The sequence below is a fragment of the Rattus norvegicus genome, chromosome 5, assembly GCF_021556685.1.
Source record: "Rattus norvegicus strain SHRSP/BbbUtx chromosome 5, alternate assembly SHRSP_T2T, whole genome shotgun sequence".
In the NCBI taxonomy this organism is placed as follows: Eukaryota; Metazoa; Chordata; class Mammalia; order Rodentia; family Muridae; genus Rattus; species Rattus norvegicus.
Window position 1 is genome coordinate 155,244,170 of NC_141538.1, and position 23,116 is coordinate 155,267,285.

At 47.8% G+C, this 23,116-nt stretch overlaps 1 protein-coding gene across 16 annotated transcripts in view; it reads right to left on the reverse strand.

Annotated features, from left to right (window-relative positions):
- Positions 1-23,116, reverse strand: part of Zbtb40 (zinc finger and BTB domain containing 40) — a 67,236-nt gene that overhangs the window by 16,009 nt on the left and 28,111 nt on the right. For 15 of the 16 annotated variants that reach the window (XR_015619913.1, XR_015619912.1, XR_015619911.1 and 12 more), the window contains 9 exon segments: positions 21,128-21,877; positions 20,349-20,482; positions 11,074-11,230; positions 10,383-10,525; positions 4,611-4,803; positions 4,304-4,384; positions 2,891-3,027; positions 1,922-2,123; positions 1,275-1,408 (listed from right to left, as the gene is read on the reverse strand). Coding sequence is in view for 11 of the 16 variants with exons in the window: in NM_001437144.1 (NP_001424073.1) it covers positions 1,275-1,408; positions 1,922-2,123; positions 2,891-3,027; positions 4,304-4,384; positions 4,611-4,803; positions 10,383-10,525; positions 11,074-11,230; positions 20,349-20,482; positions 21,128-21,824 (1,878 nt within the window). In the remaining 5 variants the exon portion in view is untranslated. 16 annotated transcript variants of the gene reach the window in all.

The window sequence follows — 23,116 nt, forward strand, 5'->3', positions numbered from 1 at the left end:
GGGGAGTCTGTGCGGACGGGTATAGGCTTCTAGAAGTCAGCACAGGGGGATGGCAATGAGCTGGCTGCAGCACTTGGTAGCAGCTGCTTCTGTAGAGATCAAGATAATTTTTCATAATATATAATTGTCTCCACGTCTACAAGTAATTCTGCATGAAGAGTGGCTTCGTATTTTTAGACACTTAGATGTACCCTTTTAAACATCATTTTCTTTCATAAAGAAACTCAGCGTTTTAAAGCAGGTTCAAATAGGGGCTTTAAAGAGGCCAGGAAAATGATTTCAAAGCTGTCCTCTTTCAGAATGCTGGAGCTATGAGCAGAGAGCCAGCACACTGGGAAAATACAGCCAGACCGTCACATGGCCACATGGAACCTTCACTGCGAAGACATTTTACTTTCGCTCTTTTCAAGTCCACCTAAATAAACCTGATGTCCCTGCAGGCAGGCAGGAGACTAATTAGTGAGGCTAAAACGATCAACTGCAGAGGCCCCAGCTCTGAAGTGCGGCACTCTGGAGAGAGGTGGGCAGCTGAGCCTTGCCTCTGGAGCTCTGTGGGAGCCTTGCCGCCTCCTTCCCGTCTGAGAGGCACAGGCTGAGGCGGGGCTGTCGCCGGTGGGGATGGTTAGAAACTTGCCCCTCCGCTTGTGTGGATCAAAAGGACACTCCAGGTGCACCTGCAGTTGAGCTTTGTTCCTTTACCATCCTTCCCTGTACCGGATGGACAAGACAGGGTTTGGGCGTCTCTTAGTCTTCCTCAGCCCCCGCCTAGATTTTCCGGGATGCTGGTCAGTGTGAGATGCCTCACGGATTGAGCTGGCACTGTCTGCTGCCCCAGACGGGCAAAGCTTCGGTCTATCTATGTTTGCCTTGGCTCTTTCAAGAATTAGAAGACAACACGTTAGGACCAGCTTCCTGCGTCTGAGACCAGCTGCTTGTGAGAGCACAGTAGACAATGGTCACCATCTCAACTGTCCCAGCCGCTCTTAAGATGTGCCTGCTGGGGTTGGATGCCGTGTTCACCGCTTACTCGCCAGTGTCCTAGCTGGGAAACACAACAGTGCAAGCCTGAACTCTTCTGTAAAGGGGGATGACATCACCTGCCACTTAGGGCCGGGAAGCTAACGGGCAAAGGTGTTCTGAAGGGCGAGTGACGCGGACGCACTAGGCACGCAGTAGGCTCGCTGCAGAGAAGGAAGACAGTGCCAGGCACCCACCCTGCAAAGCTCTACAGAACTCCATGCCCCACAAACCTCCACCTGTCCTCCAGTGCCCACCTCTTTCACAGTCTCTGCCAGGTGCTCTTCCTCTGAAGAAAGGTGTTCACGCCCCACTGTCTGCTGGATGGCCTCGCGGACCAGCTTGCTATGCCTCAGGATGGTTTCCAACACCGTGCTCTCTGGGGCAGTTACTGAAAGAAAGGGAGGCCGGACGCTCAGTCAAACCATGGGCACTGTTTTCTCCTTCACCTCTCCACTCCACTCTTCACAGACACGGTCCATCTGTCTCCTCCCTTGGGTGAGGTGTGAGCAGAATGGCTGCCAGCACGGTAGCCAGAGCACAGTAACACACAGTGACGGGTGGCAGCACCCACATCCCTGAGCGCAACTGCTTGCCTTGCTTTTCCCTTGACACAGGCCTTTGCACGCGTGTACCTCCTCATGGTCCCATGCATGTGGATGCCATGCCTTGTTTCAATCAGGATTCACTATCTACCTCTTCAAATAACCACGTTTCTGAATGCACTCAAAATCCTTTCTTCCTGCCTTCCTTAAACACATAGCACCTTGGTCATCTACGGTCAACCCACTGTTGCTCCTGAGGGGAGGGACATGGGTGGTGACCATAAGAGAGTCTCTTACTTCCTAGGGGTCGACATTTCTTTCTATAAGGGAAACACCAAGGCAAAGGGAAGATGACTCACCTGCCCGGAAAAAAGCCCCAGCGCCAGGCTCCCTCTCTACTTCCTCTAACAGCAGGTTCAGCGGGCAGGTCTCGGTCTCTTGAGCCGCTAGCAGCAGCTGCCAAATGGCCGCTGCAGAGACAGTCTGCCTTTCCAGAGCTGCTGACATCAGGGAACTGACGCCACCCGAGCCAGAGTCCTGTTTCACGAGGGTCTGCATGACCTTCAAGATGCAGCACAAACGTAGGTGTGAAACACGGACCCTGTGTTCCCGGAGCAGAGGGCTTCTCAGATCACATGCACTTTGAGTGTCAGGGGTTGGGTATGGAGTTAGGGACACAGTAGTAAGAAACTTATCATACAACATGTCCTTGGTGTGACTTTTAACATACACTCACACAAAATAATTTTAGCTGAATGGTGTGTGTGTGTGTGTGTGTGTGTGTGTGTGTGTGTGTGTGTGTGTGTGTGTGGTGTGCATGGTTTGGTTTTCAGGCAGGATTTCCCTGGACATCTCAGGTTGACACTGACTTCATAATCCTCTTCCCTTGGTCTCCTTAGTGATGGGATTTTAGGCATGTGTTACCAAACATGGATTCAGGCAGATTTCTTATTTGTAACAAAGTTCTTCATTTGTTCTCATAAATGCCTTTCTTTATGACTACAGAAATGTCAACTATTTAGGCCAGTGAGGTGTCTGAGGTGCTGGCCGCCAAGTCTAATGACCTCAGTTTGATCCCTATAACTCACCCAGTAGGAGAGGACTGACTCCTGCAAGCTGTTCACCCTACAAACTAAATAAACGAAATTTTAAAATAAGAAACTGCATTGATTGTATTTAGCACTTTCCCTTGGAAAAGCAGTCACCTTCTAGTTCTCCTTCTTGGCATTTCTCAACATAGCCGTGTATATGTATGTATTTATAGAAAATGGAAATGAGTGTTTATACATAGTCGCATTTCCCCTTCTGGCCCCCTCCCTGCTGCTCACCTCTCTGTCTCCGGGGGCTAAGCTCTTCAGCCGTGAGATCACCTTTAGCAGCACCTGGCTGTCTATGAGAATCTCAGACAGGTTTTCATGGTACTTTCTCAACAGCTCGGCTCCGTAGGCATCAGGGTTGGGGGAGGCTGTAAGGACAGCATCGGATCAATAATGCCTGATGCACCAAGGGCAGCCCAGGGCTTCTAAGACAAGAGTCACAGACAATTGAGAGAGGACAGCAGACATGAGCTGCTTCTGCTGTGAAGTAGAGTCCCGTGGCCAGCCTGGGGCTGCACACACAGGGTTCAGATCTCCTCTGGTCTACACAGAATCATCAGTGCTTCAGGGTTGTACAAACAGGCTAGAGGCTGGGAGAAGGCAGTGACTGCCCAGCAGGCGGGTAATGAGGACACTGCGTTTGTAAGAGGCTCTGATGCACACTCCGATGTACACATAGTGTTCTTCACAATGCCCAGGGGTCACCAGTCAAGGCAGGGCCCGGGAAGACGAGGGCAGGCTGTCCAGATACCCCAGAGCCTATCTGTCAGCTGCTTTCTTAAGTCAGATTTCCTAAAGGTAAAGAAAGTACAAGCAATCTGCATGCCCTGTACTTTATATATAGTTATGTTTTTATTTTCCCCTTTGACCCAGTAAATCCACCTCTGGAAACTAAGCCCAAAATATCCTGAAGGCGAAGGACCACTGCCACTGTAGAGGCCGGTGATGAGACTGACTGTAAGGCAGCAACTAGTACTGCTGAGGGCCTACTATGTGCCCAGCACTTCATTAAATGTTTAACAGGTGTCATTTCACAACAGCCACAAAAATATACGTGACGATTCTTACACTCATTCCAGGGACAATGGGGTTCATAAAGTGAAGCTGTGTGCTTAAGGTCAGACAGACATGGGTGGAACGGTGGCCTCCAGTCTTCCCGTTACACATCTGCCCAGATCAGGGCACATGTAACATGCCATGCACAGCTTGTGATAGAAAAGTACATTGCCTTCAAAGGAGACTGGAGTATACAGAAATGCAAGAGAAGGTTTTAATGCTGTTACATGGGGCACTCGTACAACTAAAGGCTAAGGAATCACCCGGCACCACACCCTACATCACCGTGACACTGACTTGGGAAGCAAGGAAACACCTATTTTCCTCTCCATTTTGGGAGCTGCCCCACTTTAAGCATTACTATAAGCTAGAGGAAAGCTCCCATTTCTCAAAAATCTGTTTTTTCTGAAAGCTATCTTGGCCATATCTACTCTAGGATAGGGACAAAGAAGTTCCAGCTGGGCTAAGAACAGAAATAGGCTCGCTTGCTCCCTCAAGCTAAGGGACACTGGGGGAGGGGAGGGGAACCTGGGGACTGTAGCGCACAGCTGGGTAAGGGGACAATCAGGATTTGAACTTGCCACTCACATCCATCCACACGGTCCGCTGGAATGCACAATCTCTTGGGCTCCTCTGTCCATGCAGTTTCACGGGTAGCTCTGGTCAGGCCTGTAGGAGGAGGGCTCATTAATAAATCCGAACCACAGAGACCCTAGGAGGGAGCTTAATAGAGAAGAGTCCTCAGATTCCAACTGATCTGCGACAGTGAGCTTGCTTCATAGTGCCATTTCTCAACGCGTGTCTCATCTTCCCAGCGTGGGGCCAGAAGGCAGCTTTAAGCTGTGATTTTCTGTACAAGCAGATCCTGTCCAGAGAGTGAACAATTAGCTGGTACCTGTGGTGCCAGGTGATTCCGCTACTTTCTGCAAATTCTCCAGCAGGAGGCCCAGGTTTGGGAATGCTGTCCTCACAGCCTGAAGGAGTTTTACCAGACTCTTGGCAGGCAGGGTCTTCTCTTCCGTCACTCTGTGCAACAAATTCTCTACCGTCTCCTTGGGTGTTCTGCCCTCACAGCAGATCTGAATCACCTGCAGGGGGATGCAATCAAGCAGACACCAGTTACTGCAATTCAAAATGAATCTGACACACTGCCGGAAAAACCAGCAAGAGAGCCTTACAGGATGCCCTCCTCCAGCCCCCTCGAGTGGGTCTCTTGCCAGTGTGTGTGTGTGTGTGTGTGTGTGTGTGTGTCTGTGTCTGTGTCTGTGTGTCTGTGTGTGTGTTGGGGCTGAGGGGTAACAACGGCTGCCCTAGCAGTTGACAGGTTCCAGAGAGGAGAGACGAAGGGAAGGCGTGAGTGAGAGAGAACTGAGTCAGGCACAGGAGACTCTTGCAGCCTGACTAATTGGCAGTCAGGGTGTTTTTCTTTATACAGAACACAGTAGGCAAGGAGAGATTCATGGTGTTCCAAGAGATATAGATCAGATCATCTTTATCCCCGGACACATGTTTAACTTCCTCTTGCATGTCTAGTTCAGTCATCATCGATAAACCGTGACAGAGCAGAGTTATCTTTTACAAATCATTCCCCCTCATCAACCCCGGAACCCAACTTCTAAGAATCTAGAGGCATGTTTTGCCAAAGCAAATGTATATGGTAAATGACTGCCTGTTCTCAGGATGGCAGCTCTTGTGGTTTCAAGGGCACTAAACTGAAAGAAAACCTCCAAGCCAGCCCAGGCAGACTGCCATGTCCAGAGTGGTGTATTATTAACTCTTAATGCTCAGAGTACCAACTGTCATTAAACTCAAGAAAACTCGTCAGGCCAAAGCTGCCGCAGTCATTATTAATTTCAGGTATAGTACAATGTTTATATTTTTGCAGAATTTGTATCTGATCTTGGTATTCTTTTCTTCCTAGGTCATAGGACACCACAATGGCCCTGCACAAGCTCGCTTTTCTGAGGGAGGCCGACACCTCATTCTTTTATCATTTTTCCACACCATTCTTTGTTCATTAGTATAAGCCCCTGTGTACGGCAGCGATAAGTCCAGGCAACTTGACTTTGTTGCTATATCTTTTCCTGGAGGGTTATGCTATGTGCAGCCCCCAGTCTTTTATGTCACGTAATCGCCTGAGCGTACAGTAGGAAGAGGCTATTGATCTCATCTGCTGACAGCCCCTCTAGCCCACCAAATCTTGTTGACTTTTTAAAGTTTACTTTGTTCTGATTATCTTGTTCCTGAGTAAGTACAGGGGCAGATGTTTCAAGAGTTATCTTGAAGCCAGAGCCTTCTAAGGAGATCTCTGGGGTTTTCTCGTGAGTCACAACCTTCAAGGCGCAAGGAAGACCTTCAAGTAGGGCCAGACAGTGTCATCTCCCTAAGAGAGGGAGGGGTCCTATGCTCAGGACTTTCCTGGAGAAGCTCAGAAGCAGCGCTCCTGGGAGAGGGCAGAAATGATTCATAAGGAATTTCCCATCAACCCAATAACCCCAAATTGTACAAATATTAAAATCTCCCCAAGTGTGCAACATGCTGCAATGAAGACCAAAAGTGAAAGCTGGTGTGACCGCAATCGGGGTGTGCAGCTCAGCGGCGCTGACCCTTTAGCAAGCAGCGTGCTGGCTCTATGGCGTTCGCTGTGCCAGTCTCTAGCCTTGCTTTTTGTTATAGTCCCTTCTCTTTTCTGTTTAAAAACAAAAACCAAAAAGCCTCACTCTCCAAACAAATAGCTCCGTGAAACTCTTCCCCAGCAGCAAGCCTATGTGCGGTCTGCTTCCAACCGCTCGCACTGTTGAAAACCATTTTAGAAGCAGGACTGGCCTAGTACTTGTTATAGCCCAGGTTGGCTTTGAACTCATGGCAATCCTCTTGCTTCAGCCTCTCAAGTGCTAGCCCGCTGAAAGCACCTCAGATCTGGCTGGTGTGATCCAGTAAGTAGTGCACATCTGACCAGCTCTTTGGATCCTGTCTGTTTAAGATACCGAGACTGAGAAATGGGTAGGCACTTTTTATGGTTTGTATATGCTCAGTCCAGGGAGTGGCACTGTCTTAGGAGGTGTGGCCCTGTTGGAGAACGTGTGTCACTGTGGTGTGGGCTTTAAGACCCTCATCCTAGCTGCCTGGAAGCCAATATTCTCCTAGCAGCCTTCAGATGAAGATGTAGAACTCTCAGCTCCTCCTGCACCACGTCTGCCTGGATGCTGCCATGTTCCTGCCTTGATGATAATGGACTGAATTTCTGAACCTGTAAGCCAGCCCCAATTAAATGTTGTCCTTATAATGTTGCCTTGGTCGTGGTGTCTGTTCACAGCAGTAAAACCCTAAGACAGCACTTACCACTGGTAAAATCCTTTTCTATCTCTGTTCTATCGTCAACTCTGTTTATTTTCTTCTGCTTTCTTTGAATACTCAAAAAACTTAAAAGGATAACAATAAACTATTCTTTCAAATTATTTTTCTTATAAAATCTTTTGCTTTGTTTGTACAAACCTGTCTTACTATGCAGCCTTGGCTCTTCTGGTCCCCACTCTGTAGCCCAGGTTGGCCTCAAGCTCAGGGAAATCCTCCTGCTTCAGCTTCCTGAGTACTTAGATTACAGTGTGTGTCCCTAGGCTTTGAGTGGTTGTTTTGGTTTTTGTTAAATTCTTTTCATGTATACATGCCACACCCCTGTGCTGTGTGTGTGTGTGTGTGTACACGTCTGTGCACACGTGTGTGCATGCACTGTTCATGCAAACACATTGGGTGCCCTGTTCTATCAATCTTGCCTTTATCTCTTGAGACGGGGTCTCTCACTGAACCCACATCTTGGCTTGCCAGCCCCAGTGATGCTCTATGTGCCTGGGGCTCCAAGCACACACGGTGACTTTGCCCACTTAATGCATGGGTGCTGGGACCCACACTCAGGCTCTTAGGTGCATGCAGCTGTCTTACCCACAACCCATCTCCCCAGCCCCGTGAGTCTGTTATTCTCCAGTTTTTCTCATTCTCAGTGGCCTCGTGTTTCAGCTTCACTCCAGCTGAACAGTTCCACTTCCCCTGCTCCTTCTTGGTTTGTCAATGGACTTTCTGAGCGAAAAGGCCGTGGGGCTCTAGTAAAGATGGTGAATAATAAAACACGTGACAGACACTTTCTGCTGCCATACAATTACTTCTTTCTTTTTAAAATTTTTATTTATTTTAATATATGCATCGGTGATTGTCTGTATGTGTGTCTATGTGAGGGTGCTGGATCTCCTAGAACTGGAGGTACAGACAGTTGTGAACTTCATGTGGCTGCTGGGAGTAGAACCCAGGTCCCCTGGAAGAGCAGCCAGTGCTTTCAACTGCCGAGCCCCTCTCCAGTCCAAGAGATGGAGCGCAGTGTAATATGCATAGCATGGCCCTTATGGGACCGGGAAATCAGGAGACTTCTTCAGTGTATCTGATCCACAGCTCTACACTGACTGATCTGTGAGCCTTCCTCTGGGAAATGCCTGCTCTCAGGAGACAGTCAAGCAGATCCGTCATGCCACAGCTGCCTTTATCAAATTAGCTCCGTTCTAAAATAATGAATTGAGCTTTAAAACCAGTCATTTTTCCTTGGATAATGTCTAATGTCTATGGTAGATACTGACTAAATGAACCATAATTTAAAATTTAAGAGCTTGTATTTAAAACGTGTAGGAACCTCAGCAGCAACCCATCACTCTTAAGCAGCCTTCCGGTGCCCAGTGAAGCAGCACAGGGATGGCTCCTAAGGCCACACTGACCTCAGCTCTGGATTTTCATGCCCTGTGACGTTGGGCAACTTACATGCATCTTAGAAACTCGTTGTCCCCACCTGCAAACGAAGATAACCAAACCAACTCCTGCACTGTCCTTCTGTGGTTTCTGTGAGAGGAGGCTGCCGCTTCCGGAGTCCAGTGTGACTGCTAAGGACGCATGCGCACCTTCAGTACAGCAGTGGTGAGGATGCTCTCAGTGTGCTTGGGTCCAGAAAGCCCAACAGAGCCTCAGCCTCAACGAGCTCACGGAAGCAAACTTCAGGACGCTGGAAGCCTTGAACATCTCTCAGCAGACTGTTAGGCAGTGAGCCAACAGCAGCTACAGGAAGGGCTGTGCTTAGGTCCTGAAGTAAGAAATTGTTGCTTCTCAGTTTTTATAGAAAGAAGTTGAGGCTTTCACGGATAAAGCACAGAAAGCGTAACTTGATAAAAAACAAGTTCTGATAGGCCTGGTGCCCGGAAGCTGTGGCCATGGCCGAAATACTCTCTTCTACAGCGGGTTGGGCCGGGCTGCTTGAGTCTCCCAGGAGCAGCTGCTGTTGCTGTATGACCCCAGCTTAAAAAGTGTTCCTGTGATTTGCAACTAATTTAAGTTCTGCCACAGCCTGTTTTGTCAGGAAAACTGAAAGTGACAGAGGAAAATGACAGTGTGGTCTATCCTGCCGCAGAGCAGAGAGCTGGGGCTGGCTTGACCGATCTAAGTGCTGTTTTACAGCTCAAAGTCCCCTTTCAGCCTAGCTCATCAGGGCAGGGCTGGGAGGAATAATCAATGAAATCTTTCAGCAGGGAATCAGGGCTTCTAGTGCAATGAGCAACATCCCAAAGCTGAGTGCCTAAAATTTCCTCTAATCCGAAATCTCAGGAGGAAAACGCCGGCTCATTCTCCACCACCTCGGCACTGTCTATGATGCTTACAGAAGTCTGATGCATCATCACTGCCAAAGTACACTTTTGAGATTAAAAGCTGCCCACCTATCTGTCTGCCTAGACTCTCAAGCTAAGATGAGTCAGACAGACGGACCCAGCACACTACGAGCCCAGTGCTAACACATCAGCGGTTCTGAAACATCTCTCCTGGGCATCGAAGTCACTCTGGAGTTTGAAGAAGCAGTGCCACAAAAATTCTCTCTCCCCACCCTTTCTTCTAGACAGACATATTTTTAGCACAAAGTTGAAATCAATAATACCAACAAATACAGTTATCTAGTTGCCCCGAGAACTCATGCCAGCAGTTTTATGAGGGTTTTAGCAGCTAGCTGTTGGGAGAATAAACTGGTGTGACCTTCCTGAAGGGCAATGTGACAATGCCCACAAAAACTTTTATGCTCCATTCTAAAACTCCATTTAAAATTTATCATAAGGAAATAATATCAAGAAGTCTGCAGAGCTTTGCCTGCAAGGACATTCCCTGCAACGTCATTTACTGCCACCAAAATATTGGCAACAAATGCCCAAGAGTGAGGCGGGAGCGAGGCGTTGGAAGCGGTAGGACTAGACACTGTAGAGAGGTTCAGGGTAACAGAGGACCATGAGCTGTCACTGCCCCCATCTCAGGACCCAAGGAGAGGGAAGTCCCTAGCAGGGCTCTCTCACTTTTTTTTTTTTTTTTTTGCTTGTTTTCCTCTTTATCTCTATATTACCCATGTGTCATTTCTACAAGCAAGAAAAGCATCATAATTACAAATGTGCCTGAACAGTCAACTCTTGCTCCAGCTGCTTCCAGTAAAGTCAGAGCCCCAGCCGCAGTGGATCAGCCGTTCACCCATCTGCCCAGGTGCCATGTGTTGCAGTGCATGGTGTAACCTATGGCAAGAAATGAACGGAGCATGGGACAGGACCCTCGGAGCAGCCAAGGTGATTACTATGTAGGAGGCGCAGAGGAGCCACACAGTTACCCTTTTTTCCGAGTCTGGCAGGAATTCCTCCTTGGCTGTTTCCAGGAACTCCACAATAGGTCTGAGCTGTGTTACACACTGGATCAGGTCCTCTTTGTGTTCTAGTAACAGAACAGACAAGGTCTTTCCCTCTCCTGCGCTCCCTGGGGGAGAAAGAATTAGAGACACACAAGAGAAGCTAGTCAATTTGAAGAAAATGACAGCGTGGTCTGTCGAGAGAGATCTAACAGAATAGTAAAGTGCTTCTGTGCACCTGAATGCAGAATCACTTTTGGAGAGGAAAATACTTTATTATTCTGTTTAAACTCTATGAAAGGAAAAATGTTTCATTTATCTGTCGAAATACAAAGCTTCGGAGGCAGCCAGAGGTTAACTTCTGGTAGGCAAGGCCACTGCTTTGTACCTAACCTGAACGAGAGCAACTCCAGCCTTTAAGTGCTGGCTGCGAACCAGTCACTTGAGGCACTGCTTTGGACGTGCGGCTTTTTGAAAGGCAAGAAGACAGTGGCCTCAGCTGGTTGAGGTAGCAGCCTAGATAACTAGGGCAGGAATGGAGACGCACAAGGAGCCTCTGCATATTTAACATGCAGCTTCTGGGCTGGCACAAGAACCTATATGAAAGCCACCAACGATACACATTACTGGCTGAAACTCTAATCGGGGTCACCCAGGCGGTCAGAGGCCCTCCTACCTTCAATCTGAGACACTTTCTCTGCAGGTGTGGACTCCTGGCATAGTCTCATCAGAGACAGGGCCACCTGCACATCCAGGCTCCCATCATGCACTTTGTCCAGGATTCTCTGGAATGCTGAGCCTCCTCCTTCGGCCTCGAGACATTCCATTACGGTCTGTGAACCAAGCACACACGGAGAGATTAATTGCCTCTGAGAACGACCTGTGTAGCGTGAGGGCTCTGACACCTTGACCCTCACACCTCTCCATCAGCCCTTTACCCACCGTGCCAGCTTGAAGACAGGGCAACTTAACCAGCCCAACCTCCACAGGCCCACCTCTCCGTGGCTCTCCTCTGCACTGGACACACATGCTGTAGCTGTTTCATTACTGTTTTCTACACTGACACTTTAAGAAGGCTGCTATATTGCTTCCAGGGCTCTACAGTCACAGCAAGAAACACAGCCTGGCACATAGTAGGCGTACAGGATACTTTTAACAAATGCAATGCACTTCTTGCCTAATTATACCTTCCTGAATCTTATGACACTGGGTGTTTCTCAGGCAAGGCTATCTGAATTTCAAATTGAATGAACTGTCATTTTACTATTTGAGAATGCAATTAAAATCTGCGAGTTAGGAAAAAGAACACTTTAAGTCATTTACATTCTGAATGATAGACTATTTAGAAAGACATGGGCCTTATTACATTTAGCTATATTCTGTAATAAAGCTAACAATGTGTTGGCTTATAGGTGCCAGCTGTCAGAGAACATGATTCTCATATTAATTACCCCATGGTAACACTGCTTCTGCTCTAGGAAGGAAAGTGTCAAAGTTTCTTCTGGAACCAACACTCACACACAGCCTGCCTTGCCTCTCAGCACGTGTCACCTGACCTTCCAATATCACTTGGCATCATCAGCCTTGGTACCATAGCTCCCTGACATCGGCAACACTGAAGCACTGTGGTTAAAAACCCGTGTTTGTGGCCAGCCACTTTCAGACTTCTCCCAAATCCACAACCATAGCAGGACCTAAGACTGGCTTGAAACATTGTTTTGAGGAGACAGGGAACTGTCACACAGTCTTGCTGTCCCCAGCCTCCTGTCAACTATTTTTTTCTCTCCCAGACAATCCTGTAAAAAGGCTCAATCTCCAGTCCTCTCTTCCAACCTAGAGCCACACAAATCTGTGAGATATGCCTTACATCCAGGTCTCAGAGTCACAGAACAAATGAGTACTTTAGATCACAGCAAAATATCAGCCACCCCAGTGGCAAAACAACAACATCAAAAGCCTCTCTTTGGTCTGAGAGAACACCTCTGTGTAAATGTGAGAAAGTAGAGTTAACGAGAAGATAGAGTTAATATTTCTATTTTAGCAAAAATTTATTTCGAAAACACGAGGTCACCAAAACATAAGTCCATGCACACAGTTGCATGTATACTTCTCATATACATGAGGATTTCTTATGGTTTCTGTTCATCTCCAAAAGTAAGCGTGGACAAAACTTAGGTCAATAATCCTTCCTTGGCTCACAGCACTTGCTGCTCTTGGAGAGAGCCAGAGCTCAGTCCCCAGCATCCATGTTGGGAAGTCCACAACCACCTGTAACTCTAGTTCTAGGGGATCCTGAGGCTTCTGGCTTCTGCAGGCATCTGAACACACACTGCATGTGTGCAGGTACACACACATCAAAAAAACTACATAAAGATCTTACTATAACCTTAGGTAACATATCTTCTACTTTAAAAACAAGGAACAAGAAATAAAGACATCAGGCGAATGCTTAAACCCTCTTTGGCCAAATTAGTTCAACTTCCCGCGCTTTTGTTAGTTGGTCTACCGTCTCTTTAGAACATCGCTCACTGACAGCAGTAGGAACCCTGGGGTCAAGAGCATGAAAAACAGCTCCCATGACTTCAGCATTCAGATATCTACACCCTTAGGCTGAACCACGTGACTTACTTCTCAAGACGAGACCATGGTAAACCTCTGGGAGGTAGGTCACTATGCTCTTCTGTCTGGACCATGAGCACAGGTGTGCATGTGACAGTGTAAGCGTGGACTTGCTCTGCACACCTGTTGTTGCTCTCTGCCTTGCTCTGGGAGGTGCAAGCCGCCATATTTGAACTGCCCTAGGAAGAGGTGACTAGAAGAAGGCACAAGTCCAATTGCAGCAGAGTGTGGTATGAAAGCACACCTTCTGGAGCTTGCTAAGGTCCTGGGGACAGCATAGAAGACACTCTGCCACTGAGCCTGGAGACAGCAGTAGCTGGCTGATACTCCAGCTACAGCCTTGTGAGACTCAAGTCAAGGACCAGCCAGGTGCCACCCAGACTCGTGACTTGCAGAACCCGAGGGATAAGTGCTCGCTATTTCCAGGCTGCTGAATGCTACAGTGAATCTCATACAAGAAGAGTTAGCTCACAGTTGCTCTTCACGACTAACTCCCTGGGTAAACACACTGCTTCCTCTATTTTTCCTCCCCCCCTTCCTTTCTTACTGATATCACACAGTCGCCTTATTCTATCCCAGGCCAGGCTGCTTCCTTTGTTCGCCTATGGCTCTCTGAATAGTTCAAATTCTCTCTGGGCATCCACTGTGTCTGGCATTATCATCTGAGTTGAGGGGAATGGAGTTCCCACCATCAGTGGCTTCTGAAGTGCTTCTCATTATCCTCTCTGCTGTCTCTCCCTTTGCAGAACTACTGAGCGGTGAAATTAAAACATTTGTTAACTTCACTGCTCGGCAGTGGTGCTGGCTGACCACCTGGGAGGAGAAGCAGGAGTGGGCTGATGAGGGGGCAGGCCTGCCCTTCATTCCTGTACTGAGTGGGCATCCACATCAGAGCTGGCACTCCAGGCTTGCAGGCCGCCTGCAGGGCAGCCAGCCCTTCCTGCAATAGCAGCTGGGCTCACCCGGCACGGGAATGCCAAGAGGGTGTGCTATGTTGCACGGGGCTGCAGCCATGTAACAGAACTCAAAGATCCCAATGAAATACAACCTTGTCACCTTGATTCTTAAGGGGTTAAAGGTACTCCAGTAAATTCATGTTGACATATGTTCACATGTAGTCAGTGTTACCAAGTGAGATGCAGGTGGACGTATTTAAAGATGAGGTAGTTAGTTTCCCTTCTCTGACACAGGAAAACCATCCAATCTGTCCCTTCACTCAGGGCTTTTCTCTGGACTTATGCGATTATCTCAACTGTTTCCACCCAGGCCTTTTATATTTGTTTGGGTGACAATCTTGTGCACTAAGGCTCTCTCTCCCTTTGATGCTGAGAGCCAGGGGGCAGAAATAATGATGAAGACAGGGCTGGGTGGAGCTCACCGGTAGGGAGCCTGCAGAGCATCCTCAATCACTAGCACCAAAATAAATGAAAATAAAGCATAATACAGACCATAATAGTTCCACGTCGTCCTAGCCTGAGTGTGGACTTGCTGTGTACTTTACTCCTCACGCTATTCCAAGATGCATTCCTGCTGCTCTAGGTGAGCACGGAGAGGCTAAGGAACTTGCCGAAGGTGACAGGGTAAATGCATCTAATCTGGATGCTACTGGACTTACCGGAACCAGCACTGAACACTGAGTGGAACATGGACAATATACACGCCATCTTTCTTTGTCTATGCGATTACTCTGGAGACTGGTACGCAGCAGGCACCCATGCCAGGTTTAACTGAACCTTTCCCTATGACTGCAGCCTTTCTGTAGCTGTGGGGCCCAGACTTGCTGAGCCAATGGTCAAGATCTGCAAAAACACCAGCAGCCGTTCACCTCTCATTGACCTGTGTGAGTCACCCCAGCCAATAAGCGCTGTCCTTAAGACAACAAAAAGCTGTGCCAGGGGACAAGGCAGAGCAGGGCCACCCCTGAGACATCAGATTCTCAGAAGGGGAAACTAGCTTGCCTTTGACATGGAGCTGACGGAGAACACAGCTACTCGGCCCTCAGTTCCAGGAGTCTTTCTAGGACATAAAGCGAAGGTGAATCAGGCAGCCCAGAGATCAATAGTGGAAAAGTTAGCTCCTTATTCTTGACAAAGAAAACTTTGCTATATACACAATTAATTAAAAGCAGGGACATGGCTAGGAGTAGAGGAGGAAGACAATTAAAAGTTTTGGCACAAACTGAAGAAAGTGTGGGCTGGCTTGAATCATGCTTTATTCAGCCAGAAGTCACTGCTTGCTTTTTCTCACGGTAGTGGCTGTTAGACTGGGCACCGACTGGCAGGAGGTGCTTCACACGCCTGCCCCAGAAGGCTCGGCATGATCAGTTCCAGCTGTGGGACTGAGTGCAGTGCCCTGCCTCACATGTTTCAGCGATCATTGCTTAGGGAGTGGCTTTGCCGCCTTTCATCGGGTAGCTTGGGAGATAAAGCTACCAGGGCACCAGGAGCCCAAGTCCTTCCCTGAGCTCAGTCCAGGTCACTTGTATACCCTACATCTGTGTCTCAACCAGAACCCAGTGCCACTCACCAATGGCAGCAGGACTCAAAAGACCAAAGTTTTTAATGGCGTCAAGTTACATCACAACAGAAACAACAAAACATTCAAAACTCCTTGGGAGCTTAAATGTGCGAACAGGAAAAACAGCAACAGCAATGACAAAAGCCAAACCCTGTAGCTGTACTAGAACTTAAAACATGCTGTTCCAGGGAACACTTCTTGAATATTCATGGTGGGAGCCTTACAGCAAGACTCCACCCAGGAGCTAGCTAGCCTCTCGGAAGGACCTGGAGAAGTGATCGGTAATGACAGGGATCAGAGCTGCCGGGCTCAGACCAGTTGCTCTGAGAACGTCTGCTGAATGAAGGACACTTTTCAGGACACAGGCATCATGTTCTCTGTTCTCACTGTAGGAGTCTGGAGGTTACTAACCTCAGCAGTGTTTCTCAAGAGTGGTCCATGGCCCACAGGTACCAGGGTGGGAGCCCACTGGGTATCTTGCTAAAGGCAGATTCCCACGCTCTACCACAGCCTGGGAATCAGACCCTCTGGAGGCTCACATCTTAACAAGCATTCTAGACCATGCAGAACACACCATTGTCCTGGAGAGACCGAGGACTTTGCCAAAGACCCTGGCACTGCGATTCAGAGGTTGGCACCTCTGTCAACAGAGGCTTTACAGCCTCAGCCTGGGGCCACCACTGCAAACATCTCACATGTCAGTGTAAAGCACACAGCACTAGGACACCATAGCGCACTCAAGGAAAAGGGGGCCTAGAGACTGTTTAGGTCAAGGAGCACTGAGGTAATTACAAACCAAGGCGGCAGTTGCTACCAACTGAGCTCCTGCTGGGTGCCTGGCACTTTATGGAGAATACCACATAAATAAGCCTAATTATGTCATGATGACCCTATAGTACCTGGTGACACAGCCATTTTATAGTGAGAAATGAAACCTCATAAAGATGAGGTTGATCAAGGTCACGAGGAGGTTGTCAAGCTGGGCAAACAAACTGTTAGCCTTGCAGCAGACCATTACCCAGAGAGGAGGAAAGAACAATAGAATGGCAGGGTCTCCACAAAGTATGCTAAGGCAGCAGACCCTACCTGCCCCAGCTCCATCTCTGTAATACTAGAAAACACACACTCACCAGCAAATTGGTGGTTACCTAGAGCCTGGCCCAACAAGGGTTAAATTCCTGTGTGTGTGTGTGTGTGTGTGTGTGTGTGTAGTGGGGAAGTTACAAAAGATTTGGTAACAAAATGTTTCTGAACATGCAACAATAGGAGAACCAAAGTTTAGATCAAATGGAGACAATGACTCTGCCGTGTTTCTGGCAGGGTTCTGTGCTTGGTCTGACAGCATGACTTCACCGTGGCCTTGGTTCTGAATGCACATCGTGTACAGATTGTTTTGCACACACTGGCTTGCCAGGCTCAGACGCTGTGTCAGGCACACCAGCTCTGAGTCAGGACCATTGCTGCTCGGAGCTACAGGGATTCTGCTGCTCTCACCAAGGTCTCTGCTTAAAGAGAGAAGTGGTTTATGGGAAACAAAGATTTTGCATGTTTCTCACCCACAGTTCTCTCTGTGAGCACTGAATTAGTGCATCAAGGGTTGTGTTCTGTTAGAAGGCTTATGTTTCAAGTTGCTGTTTAAATTGCTGACTTTTATTTTTTAAAACAGGTTAAATGAATTTTGGCTTGGGATTAGGACAGGATTTCACACCATCTCTGAAATGGCCCTAAATGTACTCTTGTCAGTTGTGTGAAGAAGCTCTCTCTGCACTCAGGACTGTGAAGACCAGGTACTCATCAACTCTGAAAGAGCTGCGGACGCTCCCTGCATCTTGTAGTACCAAATAGTCAGCCAAGATGTAACTCTCTACATGAAAAGGACACCTATCTCATTAGTATGCAGATCTACTTCTGTCTGTAATAAATGACGAAAGCACTGTACACCAAACAGTTATTTTAAAGTAAAGTTCTTGGTGATTTACTACCAATAAATGTTAGATTTACATACATTTTCTTTTCTTTTTTTTAAAAGATTTATTTATTTATTTTATGTATATAAGTAGCTGTCTTCAGACACAACAGAAGAGGGCATCAGATCCCATGGTTGTGAGCCACCACATGGTTGCTGGGATTTGAACTCAGGGCCTTTAGAAGAACAGTCAGTGCTCTTAATCACTGAGCCATCTCTCCAGCCCTACATACATTTTCTAAACTTGTATTCCCAGGGTCACATAAACTTTCTCAAGCAAAGAGGGGTTGTGAATAGAAAAGGTTAAAGCAGCGGGGAAGGTGAGTGGGGGGTGGATTGCCAAAGGCCATGAGAAGATTGGGTACTGCACGTCTACCTTGCCTGGGACATGGCCTCTGGACATAGAGCAAACTGCACCTGAACATACGCTGTGCTCGGAAGCCAAGTGCACCTCCTACAGCTGCCTGAGAGGAACAGGAGCGGGAGACCCTGGTGCATGGCCACTCCCCAGCCTAAACCTACTCAGTAATTCATTTCTGCAGTGCTGGGCATCAAATGCAGTTCCTGTGCTTACTAGGCAAGACCTTTCCCTGGCTCCCTCCTCTGCCCTAATATTTAATCTAACCCCATGCTCTTAGAGACTGTTCCCTTCTTTCTGAAGTCTGAAGCTGAATTACGGCTATAGCAGTTTTAAATACAGCCGCCACATGGTTTGTTAGCTGGCGCTCTGACCTCCAAACTCGAAAAACTAACGTACGCCTACAATGATCTCCACCAGAACTCGGGCTTTCCCAAACACTGCTAAAGTTACTGCCATCAGAAAATCAGAACAGGAACTAGGAAGAGAAGAAAGAATAAAGGAAGTGTTCGACAGATTCACATAAAAGATATGGTTTTTGTAATTTATTTTTCTTTTACGTATGAGTGTTCTGCCTGCATGTATGTATGTATCCTGTTTGTCCATGACATGCCCACATAGGCCAGCATTACGGACGGTTGCGAGCCTCCATTTGTGGCCTGGGAACTAAACCCAGGTCCTCTGCAAGAGTAGTGAGCACTCTTAACCCTTGGGCCCATGTCTCTGGCTCTTGGAATGGGCACTTTTAGGTAGAGTGTTATCCAAAAAGAGTGAAGACACAACTCAAACAAACACAAGGGTTACAAAGAGCCTCATAGCGAGAGACACCCAGAAGGAGAACATGACCAGGTGCGTCCAGACATTATCAACGTAAAAACCAATGACAAAGGTGGAGAAAGCTGTGGAGAGAACACGCAAGTGCAGAAAATAGAAAAGCATAATGACCTTCAGGGCGATCAGACAAAGGGTGCCAGGGACTTACAACTTGAATCCCACCCTCCCAACCCCCCCAACCCTGGAAAAAGGCATCAGGGTCGACTTAGTAGAAAGCATAGCTCTCAAGGCAGTCATTTATGACTGTGGCCAACTATTTATTAACAGGGTTAAAATCAATACAGAATCTTGAATTTATTTTCTAAAAAGTAACCTACAATGAGCCAGGAAAACAATGAACGGCTGGCAGGCATTTACTGGCGGAATTAGCAGTTAACATGCCTGCAGCAGCGAGGCCCCAGCAGATCCGCCCCCCCTGCTGGGCCCGCCTGCTGAGCGCTCCGCAGGGGGATGCAGGCTGACAAAGGAAGCAGGTGGGTTCTAAGTGCCTGTGGCATGAACCCTGCAGGGTAAGGTGTGCAGAGCACAGGTGGGGATGGGTCTCGGTTGCCTGCCTGAAAACAGAAAAGGGCAGCTAAAACACAGCGTGACAACCATCTGGCGGTTTCCTGTCAGGCGAAGTGTTTACACACACATACGGGTCACTTCTGCCCTGCTGGAATCAGGATAATTTAGTGCGCAGCTCTCTCCGTCAGAATTCCGGCTGATGGTACTGGGTGGTAGAGTACTTCACACACAGGGAAGGCCCAGCTCTACCCTCAGTACCACACAGAACAGTCAGAGTCCCTGGGTTTGTGGTCTGGTTCTGAGTTCTATGCGCTCAGTGCCTTTACCAAGCTGTATTACCTCTTTGTATTCTCAGCCATAAAACAGGTCAAAAAATAGAAGCATAATTTCTGTGAGGATTAAATGAGATAAATTATTTATCAAGTTTAGCATAGCATTACCAAACAAATGTTTATTACTGAGTTTTCAATGTCTGAAAGGGCCACTATATTCCCCAGGAGATGCCACTTGCTGTGTGCTTCTATGAAATACTCTGTATGTGTTCTGAGATCTACTTCCCTGATTTGGAGTTATCTGAGACCACCTTTCTGCGTCAGTTTATCCTTAATTAACTGGAAAGGAATGGTATGATTATGGCTCAAAACTGGTTATAATGTCGGGCGTGGTGTACCCATGTTAAAAGGCAGAAGCAGGTGGATGTCTGTGAGCTGGAGGTCAGCCTGGTCTACATAGCATGTTCTAGTCCAACCAGGGCTACATAGTGACCCCCTGTCTCACAACAACAACAACAACAACAACAACAACAACAACAAAAATGGTGATAGTCTGGGCATCGTGGTACACACCTGAAATCCTAGCACTTGGGAGCCTGAAGTAGAATGGGGTTCAAGGCCAGGCTGGGCTACAGAGCAAGGCCCTGTCTCAAGAACAAGACAAAAAAAAATTGATGGAAAAAGAAGTTTGACTTTCATGTGATCACAACACAGTGTCCTTTGGAAGCACAGCACCTGGCAGCCTTTCAGGCCAGCTCTTCCGGGAAGGGAGGGAGGCCATTTCATGTGGGTGGCTTACATGTCCCTCTTTCTCACCTGTGAGGGACGCTGACTTGGACTCCAGAGATGGTGACACAAATGAAGCTCAGGGCACCTACCTCCTTCTGAGGCCCTTCAATCTCAGAGCATCCTTCCAGTCTCCTCAGCATGTCCGGGGTGAGCAAGGCTGCACTTGAGAAGACACTTTCATATTCTAGCAGGAGAGTCAGTTGGTCCTGCTTCCTCTCACACCCTGAGTGAAAACAAGAAAGAAATAACCGAGGGCTTTCATACTTGAAATGGTAAAAACAAAAACAAAAACAAAAAAGCAGTTTTTCAGCTGAGGAGAGCCCTCAGTCACAGAAGGCCCACCTAGCACACAAGTGACAAGCAGTTTGTCAGCATCTTGAGGTTTCCCCCTACACACCATCTATCTGGTGACAGTCCTGGGTCACTCTGGCAAGCAGGGCATTGCTGTCTCAGTACTGTTTCTCTGCTCTGTAGCCCACTTCAGCTCTCAATACCAACAGACAAGCCACTTGAAAAGAAGATCCAGCAATGGGCTGCAGTATACTGTGGGTTTCTATCTAATGGTGACCTTTGGCAAATTATCAGTGAAATGAAACATTTGTGGGGCATGGTGATGCATGCCTGTAACCCCAACACTTGGGAAGCAGAGACAGGAGGATTGCCATGAGTTAGAGACCAACCTGGTCTATATGGTGAGTTCCAAGTCAGCTGGGACTTCACAGAGGGACTCAGTTCCAAAATAACAAACAACAAAACAAAGAATTTCAAAAAATAAAACCCACCAAATACTGTAACCGGCAATAGAAGTATATACTTCAATTAAATACAAATTTAAATAAAATGAAATACAAAAGCAAATGATTGGTACCTGCTTCTGTACTGGCTGCCTTTGCCTCACTTGGGATCTGTCCAGCAGGGAGAGGGGAACAAACTTCGGTTGTGTGAGGAGTTGCCCCTGTGATCTCTGCAGCCACCTGAACCTCCTGGGCAATGGGAGGGTCTGCACTTATCTCTTGAGTAACCATGTGAATTACTTCCTGGGTCTTGGCTTTCTCAGTGCCTGCTGGCATGGCAGAAACTTCCAGGGAAGAAGAGGGCTCCCCAGCACCTTCAGAGGAAAGGACTTCTACTTGAGGCTTCTCTGATTCCTTGCCACCTGCCTCTGAGGACAGCACTGAGATATCCCTTACCACCTGCCCCTGGACAGAGCAGTTTACGAGGTTGGTCAGAAGATTTTTACAACAAACAGCCACGTCAAACATCTGCAGGCTATCTGCTAAGGAGATGATCTTGGAGAAGTTGTGCTTGCCCACAGGTAGCTTGCCGGTATATGTCATTTCTAACAAGAGGGCAAACTCTTCAGGGCTCACCACTGATGCATCAATGGAGATGGCATCTGTGCTATCCAGCAGGGTTTTGAACAGGAGGCTGGCTGCTGCCAGGACTGGCTTGTGGGCCCTGAAGTAGATGTTGCCGATGGAAATGGTGCAATCACAGAACCGCTGCTCCTTGCACAGGGCGTAGAGCTGCAGAAGCAGCTGCTGGCTGTAGTTAGGGAGTTCCATGGTGTGGCGCCACCCTCGAACCCTTCCTCTAGACCTTCAGACTCCACCAAGTCCTAGAGAGACCCATAAAGGACTATGTTAAACAAACAGGCATTCAGGAAAGAAAGGCCTAGGGGGAGATGCTCAACAAACCAAAGGACAATTCACTCATCCAATAACAGCAATCCATCCATCCATCCATCCATCCATCCATCCATTCATCCATCCATCCATCCAACAGTGTTCTCAGCAGGGAGGTACAGGTACCTCCTGAATTGCTCATAACTATAACAGTTATGTGACTAGTTAGGCGGGAACCATGCTTAGTGCTCTACATTCACAGTCTCACCGGAACCTCATGGTGACTCTAGAGAGGAGCCACCTTCCCTTCCCCATTCCACAGAGTAGCTGAGGGAAAACCAATTGTGGAAAGGCCTGTCACCACTACTGGCTGATCTGGGAGCTGTAACTGCTGTATTCCCCTCCTACCTCCCCACCCCCATCCCCAGGAGTACCAGCCAGCAGGAGAGAAAGACACAGAGACTGGACATACGATGTCCCAGTCAGTGCTCAGCTGTCATAGCACTGGGCAGGGACCATCACCCTCCCCCGTACATACTTGCCATGTGGTTCATGCTTCCACTGGCTCACTGGCCAGGCCTCCCTGTGCCCTTTGCTGGGCATTCATTACCTCTCCAGCTCAAGCTTCTTTTAACTCCTGGTTTCAACACACAGTATATCAACTTCCTGTGTTCTTTCTCAACCTTCCACATGGAAACCTAAAAGGCTTCTGAAACTTTATGACTCCAAAGCTCCCTGCCATCTTCCCCACTTCCCAAAATCCCATCCTAACTGTTCACACCAAAACCCTATAATGGGGGCTGAAGAGATGGCTCAGCAGTTAAAAGCACTGGCTGCTCTTCTAGACACCCAAGTTTGACTCCTAGCGTCTATGTGGTAGCTCACAACTGTCTGTAACTCCAGTTCCAGGGCATCTGAAGCCCTCCTTTGACCTCCAAGGCTACCAAACATGCATGTAGTATGCAGGCATTCATGCAGACCAAACACTTATACACATAAAATAAAATAAAACTAGAAATAAAAACCCATAGTAACCTGATGCTGGTGTTTCCTCATATACTAGATCCAATCTTTCAAAACCCCACTGGTTCTACTTGCATATATGTAAGTCTTAGCACCTCTCATTCCTTACGGCCGTCTAAATCACCATCCCCAACTATCAGGATTTCTGCAATAATTTCATAAGTGATCTCCATAACTCTTCCTGTCTTACCTTCTATTCAACACCCAGA